Below are 10,084 nucleotides of genomic sequence, written 5' to 3'. Positions count from 1 at the left end.
CTGCATACGACCAGGGTGGCGCCAGAGAGCCCTCCCCCACACACATACACATACACACACACACGCCGCTCCGCTAAAGATGTGAAAATGGCGGAGCTACAAATGCTTTTGGAAGAGGAGATTCCAGCAGGGCGAAGCGCACTACTAGACAGCTTCACCAATTTGGAAAGAGTCGCGGAGTACTGCGAAAGCAACTATGTCCAGGTAGGCTGCCGCAGACGTTGCGTGGAAGAAAAGACGGTGTAGTTTGCTTTGTTTTTTGACATCACGCTAGTGGCGAACTGATGCTAGGCTAGCTGCTGCTAGGCTAGCTGTTGCTAGCGCTGCCGATGTGATGGGAGGGAGGGGGGGAGGAAATAAAAACAACCCTCTGCCAAGACATTCTAACATATAAAGTTGTAAGGCATCAACGCTGTTTATGTGTGGGTTCATTACTTCCGTCGACATAACGTTGTGTGCGGCTCGTACGTCCATCGTGGACTGTCGCGTTAGCCAGCTTGCTAGCCAGCTGCTCGGCATCACCCCACGGTGTAAATAACCAAACAGGCACCGTGAAAAATCAATCTATATCTGCTCTCTGCGGGATCGATCGCTGCCTCCGCGGACAGCTGGTGCGATGTAGGACGTGGTATCAAGCCAGGTTAATAGGTGATGAGCTTCGGTTTGACAGAAGATTACCAACAACCACTGACATATGATGTTGGACTGGAACACTGCGACTATGCTCTCAAACGTTGCATCAACATAATACACGTGATTTATGGGTTTTAACGGGTTTAACCCCACGAAAATGCTCAATTTGAAGCCGATATAGCTGTGATTTCCTTATTCCATTCATGCATTGCTCTTCAGGTTGGGAGAGACAGTATAATGTTGCATCTCTGAACGTTTTCTGTGAAAGAGGTGACTCATTTTTCTGTTGACTTGCATAGCTGTGTGTGTGTGTGTGTGTGTGTGTGTGTGTTCTCCATTCAGAGCTTTTGATGTGCAGTGTTCTGCAGGTGGGAGCAGTGTTGGTCACCTGATCCCATACTTCACAGGCCTGTTGTCGCAGGGGTTGAAATGTGTCAGTACAAGGTGTGATACTGAAATCTGCCATCCTTGATGAACAGGGCTGATCTGGTCTGACAGGTTGCTCAGGGAAGGCGGCGGCGGTCGGCCCTCGGATGATCATGGCAGCTTGCTGTCTGGCAGTCTGCCCTGGTTTTCTTCTCACCCTGCAAGCTTTTTCTCAGCTGCTGTCAGATGGGCATTACCACTCCTAGATCAGCCGGGATATTTAGTGGAATGCTTCACTTCTAATTCACAACATCCATGTCCATAAATCTAGGTTTGTTGTTGACATTGGTCAGGTACGGTAGTGGACACTTGTTGTAGGGATCGGCCGAACTTAACTTTATCGATTATCGGGCAAATAAAACGCCGATACAGATAATCGGTCTATCCCTAATCAGTTGAACTTGTAAGGTGGTTTTGGTAATCTTGAGAAATGAGATTATACCATTACACCAATACACGATAATGCAATTTCCCCCCATACATTTTGTGTCTCTTTGTGGGTTTTTGTGACCGTTTGTAGTCATGCTGTGTCTCCTTTTGGTCATAATTTGTTTTCTTTGGGGTTGTTTTGCGTCTCTTTTTTTTTGTCATCAACACTTAGTGCTTTTCCAGAAGTTATTTTGTGTGCCCGCAGTTCCTTTCAACAACCAGTTGATCGATACCAGGTGGCAGTAGCTCAGTCAGTAGGGACCTAAAAACATTGTAATTTCCACTGGGCTGCACAATATAGTTTTTATTTTTATTGTTTTTATCGCATCGCAACATCAACTGGTGTAATAAACCCATCGCGCAAGAAACTCAGAGATTTTTTTGTGTTAGTGGAGAGAACGTATCAATTCAGCGTTCAATTTGTTCAATAAAAGAAAGTTGGAAATGATTTCCTTTCATTTGTTTTAAGTTCAACAAGCAGTTTGTTGTATTTCAGCAGAATACTGAAAGCAGCAGAAATGCAGAACCCGTAAATAATCAGTCAAATTAATTTGACTGATTAAGTTTTTGCTTCCCGATACCTGAACTTGCGTATCGGCCGATACCGAGTTGCGATACCACTGTGTCATATATTTTGTTATGTTTCTCAGGCATAAAATATAACCTTCTGTGGCTAGTAGTTGCTGGTCCCACGCATCCATTCTCTCCTTCCAAAAATTATATCGCCCCGTCTATTAGCGCAGCGTAGCCAGTAGACCACACGTGTCAAACTCAAGGCCCGTGGGCCAAATCCAGCCCCTTGCAGATTTAGATCCGGCCCGTTTATCAATTTGGGTTCACAATACATTTTTGCCCGCCTAGTTGTGCGCCAAACCAAAAACACAGGAAAGTGTTTTTTAAACTGCAATTACGTGACATTCAAAGCAGACATATGGCAGATTTGCCGACTCTGAGACTCAGAAATTCCCCCAGAAGCAGCAGAGAGTTTTCATATTCAGGCTGTGAACAAGTTGCTTGATTTGCTAAATTCTATGATGGCTAAGGAAGTCTTTTGAAGGACTTCATGTCAACAAAAATGTGACAAAGCGTACAAAAATGTCGGAAAAAGCAACAAATTTACAAAAAGGTGACAAATGTCTGAGAAAGCCACAAAAATGAGGAAAAAAAGCTACCAAAATGTTTTTAAAAAAGTGACTTGCGGTAACAAAAGCACGTCAATAAACTCTCCATGTCTGGCCCTTGGTGTGATTCTCTCTTTCCAGTGTGGCCCCCTGGGAAAATGAGTTTGACACGCCTGCAGTAGATCAAAACATGTCTCTTTTTCTGCCTCTGCTACTCTCGTGACTTTTGCCACATGAACCGGTTTCTCTTGATGCTCCAAGCAACGCTGCGCCCTCCACACGCCTTTTAAATTATGCTGTTTGTGCGCAGGCTGCGTTTGATGATTTGTTGGATTGGATTGCAAATGTATCTTGCATCTAGGGTTGGGTACCGAAACCCGTTTCCACATTGCAACCGGTAGGAATCGGACCGGATTAGAACGCAACGTTTCGGTTCCACCTAATGTGTCGACTGAAATATTTTCCCTCTGTCGCTCCGAAACGCACGTAAAAATTTCACCCCTTTCGCTCCCTCTGGGCTCACCAAAACGGACGTAAAATCATTTAGCATTCATTCAGCAACAACTCAACATTTATTTTGTTGTTACTAGTTAGTGTAACCTGCAATTTCCACCAACTGCGAAGTCGTTAGGTTTCCATTAAAGTCAGTGTGTGTATTTCCACCGACGGCAGAACGGCGTACTGTCCCAGCTCCGGCGGTCCGCAGCCCTCCGGAGCAGATACGCAGAGCTTCTATTTTTGCCGGATGCCGGTGAGCGCTCCGCAGCAATTCAGCACCGGGCAGATTGTGCGGGACAGGAAGTGGAGCCCAGAAACGAAATAAAACATCCGGTTAATTTTCCAAATAAAATACACCGTGCTGGCGGCGGCTCATATTTTCCCTGCACTACACCGGGAGATCAGCAGGTCAGCACGGAGTCGTTTCCCCCTCTACTCCTCTGGATAGAAACAAATTGTCGTCGGTTTTGTGGTTCTGTCTATAGCAACTACATCCTGTGATATTGCGCGATCATACGAGAATTCGCGAGCTCTCGTGACTTCAGCTGTCAGTCATGGCCGCAGCCGTTCGGCAACAAATCCGGACCCGGTGGGTATTAAAGAACGGCGGAGCACGGAGCCGAGCTGTTGCGCAGTTGGTGCAAATTGCGGGTAACTGTTATTTATTGTTACATTATTGTAGTTGTGTGTTAGGTGACTTAGGTTTTCTTATTATATATTTAAGTACTTTAAAACTGAATTGAAATCATTTTCAATAAATAAAATAAAATCTTTGATGTCGTTTTTAAAGAATCGGTTTAGGAATCGGAATTGTTTTAAAAAGTACCGGTTTGGCATCGGAATTGTAAAAATCCAAACGATGCCCAGCCCTAGTCACTCGTTGACGTCTGTGTTTGTTTAGTAAATCCAAATTGTCTGAGGCTTTGGTTGTTTCCATTTTGATATTCCCTATGTTAATCGCCCCCCAAAATACTGAACAAAATCCGTCTGTTTGTTTTCTTAATGTACAGTTTTTTTTCTTCAGGTGAGTTCAGGTGACTTGGTAAGTGTAGGAATTCGAGCGCTGCGCCGCTTCTCACACACAGACGGCCGCAGCGAGAATAGACACCGAACAAGTGGAGACTGATGTTGGGAAATGGAATGTAATGAGCAAATAAACACACAACGTTGACATATTAATTCTATTTTTTTTATATTTCTTTTCGTAATTCGAAGCATGTTTGACATGTCAATAAAAAAATCTATAGGAAGTCCTAGATTTTTTTGGGGGTATCCTGGCAGTCGCCTCTTGCAGTATAGCTGTAATTTAAATTAAAAAGAGGAGAATAAAATCAATCAGTCACTCAATATCCAATCACAACCCAAAAGGCTGCTGTGGTCCAGACTCTGTTGTAATCAATCTGCTGCTAGTATGCACACCGAAGGAAGGGCATGCTGGGTTGGACATAGATAATGAATGGCTTTGTTTCGGGGCTGCAACCAATTACTTTCCTCATCCGTTACCCTGCATATTATTTTCCCAGATTTATTGATTTTGAAAATGTCAAATAGTGAAAAATGCCCATCGCCATCTTTATTGGAGTGGCTCGTTTTGTCCGGCTACCAGTCCAAAACCCCAAAGATAATAAGACGAGCCGAAAATCCTCGCGTTCTGAGGCGCAGGAACCATCAAATGTTTTGCTTGGAGAATGCCTTCAAAGATTGCCGGCCATTTTCACCGCAGAATTGCCAGAAAGCTGCTACCAGCCAGGCTAAGAAACAAGGGGTCGGTCACGACTACCCACAGGTGTCGCTAGACCCCTTTTACTGGGGCACGTGCCCCAGTGTTGATCTGCTATGCCCCAGTAAATTCTCATGTGTAAAACCATTGTGTAAAGCCGGCATATTTTTCACATTTAACGCGGTGATTTAAGGATTTATTTCGACCAAAAACCCGAGGTGCGCTAGTAAACTTTATCTGCTGTAAGTGCTTGTCTAGCTAAGTAACACTACTACTAACACATCCCACGAAACAAATAAATGCTGTAAATCCTCACACTTAAAGGACCTGGACCCTATTTTTTTTCATGTTTTTGTGTCTAAGTGACTGATGGGAACAACAATCTTTGAAATTGGTCCAGTATTAAGCGATATGAAACCAGTATTAATGTCAGTTATTGGGCAATTGCGCACATTCAGTTTACACCCACAAAAGTGCTTGTTTTGCCGCTGACAGGCTCAGATTATTATTATTAAGTGTCTGACAACATTATGGAAAGGGTTTTTAAGGAGGTCGACCCTTCGGTTTTTTGTTTTGTTTTTTTTACATAAAAACATTCGTGAAATTGCGTTCGCTAAACCCACCAGACTGCATGTAAATAAACGGTAATTTTAGCATCGTAAAATGCACTTCATTCAAAGTCGACAGAAACAAAATAAAACTATGAAAAGTCGTTTTTGGTCGTCTTTCCACTTTTCCAACAATTGCAACTCTAGTTTTGGTGAAATCAACACATAGTTTACCGATTTTACATGTGAAAATATGTTGTCAATGCATGTTAAAAGTGCAGATTATTTGAATGGAGTCTGGTGGGTTTGGCGTTCTCATCAGTCACTTACACACAAAAACAGGAAAAAAGGGTCCAGGTTAAAAGCATTTTTTGTGGCATTTTGGCAATGCATTGATAATAGTAAATAGATATACATTTACCCAAATAATAATTATAGTGTACTGTACCTCAACCTCGCATGCTGCGATACATTCAGGGTCAGTAAAGAACACCGTTTCCCAGCAGAAACATTAGCGGCTCCATCTGCCCTTTGATGCTCTCGTTGATGTGCCCACACAACCTCAGAAGCCTCCTTTCACACTGGCTGCTCACTCCCCATTAAAGTTTTTAAATATACTGAAACCTTTTGATGCAGCAGTTTCCCTCCATCCTGCTGGCGTTGGTGTTTTATTTTTCAGATGCATAACTAGATCTGGTTCAGGATTGTTAATTTTCAGATCCGCGCTACATGGGATGATATTTTAGATTTTCAAATAATGAGAAATACGATGTGCACTAGAAATGTGCAGGAATCCAGTGTTTTCCCTAGCTTTTGTGGAAGACTTAGGTGCGCGTATTAGTTGGAGGTTTATGCATCCTTCCTCATTTTGTCTCTTTGTGGGTTTTTGCGTCTCTTTGTAGTCGTGTTGGGTCTCTTTTTTTGGTCATTTCTTTTTCTTCAGGGTTGTTTGGGGTCTCGGTTATTTGGCGTCTCTTGGTAGTCGGTTTGTGTCCCTTTTGTGGTAGTTTTGCGTCTCTTTTTTTCACATCATTTTGGACCGTTACTATCACCACATCTGTGCTGCACCTAAACCTAACAATGGCGGGGAAAACCCTGGAATATAATCTCAGGATGAGCTTGTGGTCAAGGTTGCAGGTTTAAAAACTCGTTTTACAGAATGTCTTTGCATAAAGCCATTTTTGACCCACATCGCTCTTGGACAGACTTCTTCCTTTGCAAACTCTTAAAATGCAAAATGTGTCTAATGTTCCTCTTCTCTCTATGTTCTCTTTTTTTTTTTTTTTTTTTTTTTTTTTTTTTTTTTTTTTTTTTTTTTTTTTTTTTTTTTTTTTTTTTTTTTTTTTTTTTTCTCTCTCTCTCTCTCTCTCTCTCTCTCTTTTTTTTTTTTTTTTTTTTTTTTTTTTTTTTTTTTCATTCAGTCTCCAGACAAGCAGAGGGCCCTGGAGGAGACCAAGAACTACACCACCCAGTCTCTGGCCAGCGTCGCCTACCTGATCAACACGCTGGCCAACAATGTCCTCCAGATGCTGGACATCCAGGCCTCGCAGCTCCGCCGCATGGAGTCCTCCATCAACCACATCTCACAGGTTGGCAACTGACGTACAAAAGAATTGCCCAAATTTGCTTTTTGGCTCACGTGGCAAGAATAATGATTACTTCACCTTTTTAGTTTATGTCCCAGATGGAGCTTGGTACCAAATGCAATACTTTTTAGGCACAGATTGAGATGCCTCTAAAGTATGGAGTATCGGAAAATGCCTCGTCGTTCAATCCCTAAGGAGTAAATCTCTTCAGCGTCAGAGAGCCAATCAGCACGCAGCATGCCTTTTACCAAGATCTAATAATGTTTGTTATTGGCTGCCTAACGTTACACGTCGCAGAGACACGCAGGAAAACGTAGTAGGAGCTGGAAAATAAATGAAAAGATTTGTGCCGTAATGTGTAATTTTGTAATTTTTTTTAATTGGTATTGAAAAAAAGTATTGTTTAGGAACCAGTATCAAAGTCACGGTATCAGTATTGAAATTCTTTCGACAATATCCAGCCCTAGTGACAGATAAAATCTAGCACCTCTACAACCCATAAAACAAATAGCAGTTATTTTCACGTTGAAAGAAGCCGAAGACTGAACTGAAACAGAAATATCCGTCCCTCTGCCTCTCGTCCCCAGACGGTGGACATCCACAAAGAGAAGGTGGCCCGGCGGGAGATCGGCATCCTCACCACCAACAAGAACACGTCCCGCACGCACAAGATCATCGCCCCAGCCAATCCCGAGAGGCCTGTGCGCTACATCCGCAAGCCCATCGACTACAGCATGCTAGACGACATGGGCCACGGAGTCAAGGTAGTCATTTTGTTCTCCCTTTTAATTCTGTCAGTGAGACTTAATTGTGTGGATAAATCACTGCTGTCAATGTCAACGGAAAGGTCTTAATTAAAGCTCTGTTGGCCCTCTAGTGATGGTACTTAAAGTGAAACAAATTACTAGTGAAACACACCAGCTACAAGGCTATTTATAAAAGTTAATATGATAATTCGGTTACACTTTACTTGAAGGTATCTACGTAAGACTTGTGTCTGCATGGGGTTTTTCTCTAGGTACTCCAGTTTCCCCCACCACTAAAAAACAAACAAACCACCCCCCCTCAGGGTTTCCGTGGGGTCTTAAACGGTCTAAAAAACGTCAAAAATTTCAAAATCTAAATGTTAAGCCTTAAAAAGTCATAAATCCATAAAAGTATTGTGTTCTAGGTCTTAAATCATTTTAAACAGGTCATAAATTTCCCAATGTCCATGTAACTCCACCTCTAATGCTCACTGAAAGTTTTATTTTTTATTATTATTATTTTGGGGTATTCTTGTAGTTATTCCTTTCCCTAGTCCAAATATGAATTGCTGTATATGTACAGATTCTAATTACTCTGTCGCTTTTATTAAATTTTAATAATTTGCAAGTGCTGTTGTGGCTCTGCATTTCGTTGTACTTTTATGTCGTGATATAGGTCTTACATTTCATTCATAAAGGTCTTAAAAAGTCTTAAATTTGACTTGTTGAAACCTGCAGAAACTCGCTCTCTCACTTAGTTGGAAGTCCCTTTGGATAAAAGCGTCAGCTAAACGACATGTACTGTCACGTAATGGCTCAAGGGACATGCAACAAAAAGGTTTGGGTGTTAATGTGACTTTACATTTTAATTAGGGATGTCCCGATCCTGATCGTAATATCCAATCGGAGCCGATTTTGGCATTTTTTAAAACTTATCGGGGATCGGCATTCACCCCATTGACCTTACTTCGATCAGGTACATCAGCTTGTAGTGAGAAAAAAAAGCTGATGGTGAGACCCTGATTTGAATATACCCCATTTGTCAGATGCAGTGTGATCAGATGTTTAAAAAAAATTTCTGGAAATGGACTTTAGAAAATTGGATTGTCTTTGTGTCGGTTAATCACTGCAGAAAGTCTCATGGAAAGGGACTTTTAGAGGTCAAACAATCACTATTGGGTTTCAGCGGAAAGTAATGTAAGAACAAAATCAATGACTCGAGCTTTTCCGCAGGTTGGGAAACTAATGTCACCTAGACATCAGACATCCATTCTGCTAAATATACTCTCCGTCACCTGCTACTGCTGACAGATTCCTGTGCAATGATATTTTTATCTAATAAAATGGTGAAAGTGGCCGTTTTTGGAAAGCTAGTTTCCTACTGGCTTTCTGAACAAGGACAAGCCTTTTTTATTTATTTATTTTTTTTCTTTTCATCCTCCAGAAAAATCCAATCCTTAGCTTCATCCTTACAAAGAGTTCAAAGAACAGATTCCTCAGATTTTAACACTGGGTCTACTGTTGCCTGAATTTGTATGTTCCACATGCATGAATAATTGTTTTTCTCTTCTCCCTCACACGCTAATTCTCTGATTTCTTCTTCTTCTCTCTCTTTCTGCCTGCCTTAATTTATCTTTATAATCAACCGTAGTGGTTGCAAAGGTTTAAGGTAAGACTTCCAAAGTAAGAGCCTCAAACAAGAGTTTTTTTTTTTTGTGATTTATTTATTTTTATTTGTAAAGGTTTTTTGTTTTGAATTGCTGTGAGAGCTGTCTTTTTTTTGTTTTTCTTTCTTCATAATTTATAATGTATTCTCTTTATTGTTCCCCAATGGGGAAATTACAATGTACACTCTGTTGTTGTTATTACACACAGGCCTAAATTGTAAAGAGTTTGTTTGCTATTGAAGGATTAGTAAGACATTTTGGCAAATACACTTATTCCTTTCTTATCGAGAGTAAGATGAGTGGATAGACCCCACTCTCATTTCTGTCAATATGATGCTCGAGGCGCTTAGCTTAGCATAAAGACTGCCCCGGGTCTGTCAAAAGGTAACAAAATCCACCCACTAGCACCTCCTAAAGCCCACTATTAGGATGCTGGATCTGGTTTGTTTTAATCCGTACAAGAAAGTGTGAAAACGACAAGTTGCAGTTTTACAGTTTGTACACACAGTCTTTATTGGAAGCAGTCTTTTCAATGCAAAACATCTGCTCCAACAATCAACAGATAACATAAAAAAACATCTGTATGGCCACCCGAACAACATCTGGCACACACCACATCCAAACATGTAATATGTATGGCGCATACTGCATAAACAAGATCTTCACTGCACGTTCCTTCACTGCACGATTCATCCTTAAACTCACAACTC

The 10,084-nt window shown here is 41.5% G+C and overlaps 1 protein-coding gene across 4 annotated transcripts in view; it reads left to right on the top strand.

The window, feature by feature from the left end:
• Positions 1-19: 19 nt before the first annotated feature.
• Positions 20-10,084, top strand: part of abi2b (abl-interactor 2b) — a 29,459-nt gene continuing 19,394 nt past the window's right edge. For 2 of the 4 annotated variants that reach the window (XM_039793725.1, XM_039793723.1), the window contains exons 1-3: positions 22-204; positions 6,797-6,964; positions 7,549-7,725. In XM_039793725.1, coding sequence (XP_039649659.1) covers positions 88-204; positions 6,797-6,964; positions 7,549-7,725 — 462 coding nt within the window. In that variant the 5' untranslated portion in view covers positions 22-87. Of the gene's footprint in view, positions 205-6,796; positions 6,965-7,548; positions 7,726-9,358; positions 9,377-10,084 lie in introns of all 4 variants that reach the window. The other 2 variants (XM_039793726.1, XM_039793724.1) reach the window with 2 other exon arrangements.

The sequence above is a fragment of the Perca fluviatilis genome, chromosome 24 (genome assembly GCF_010015445.1).
Source record: "Perca fluviatilis chromosome 24, GENO_Pfluv_1.0, whole genome shotgun sequence".
Taxonomy (NCBI): domain Eukaryota; kingdom Metazoa; phylum Chordata; class Actinopteri; order Perciformes; family Percidae; genus Perca; species Perca fluviatilis.
Note: the sequence above shows the minus strand (reverse complement) of the source record. Positions and strands in the feature narration are given on the sequence as shown.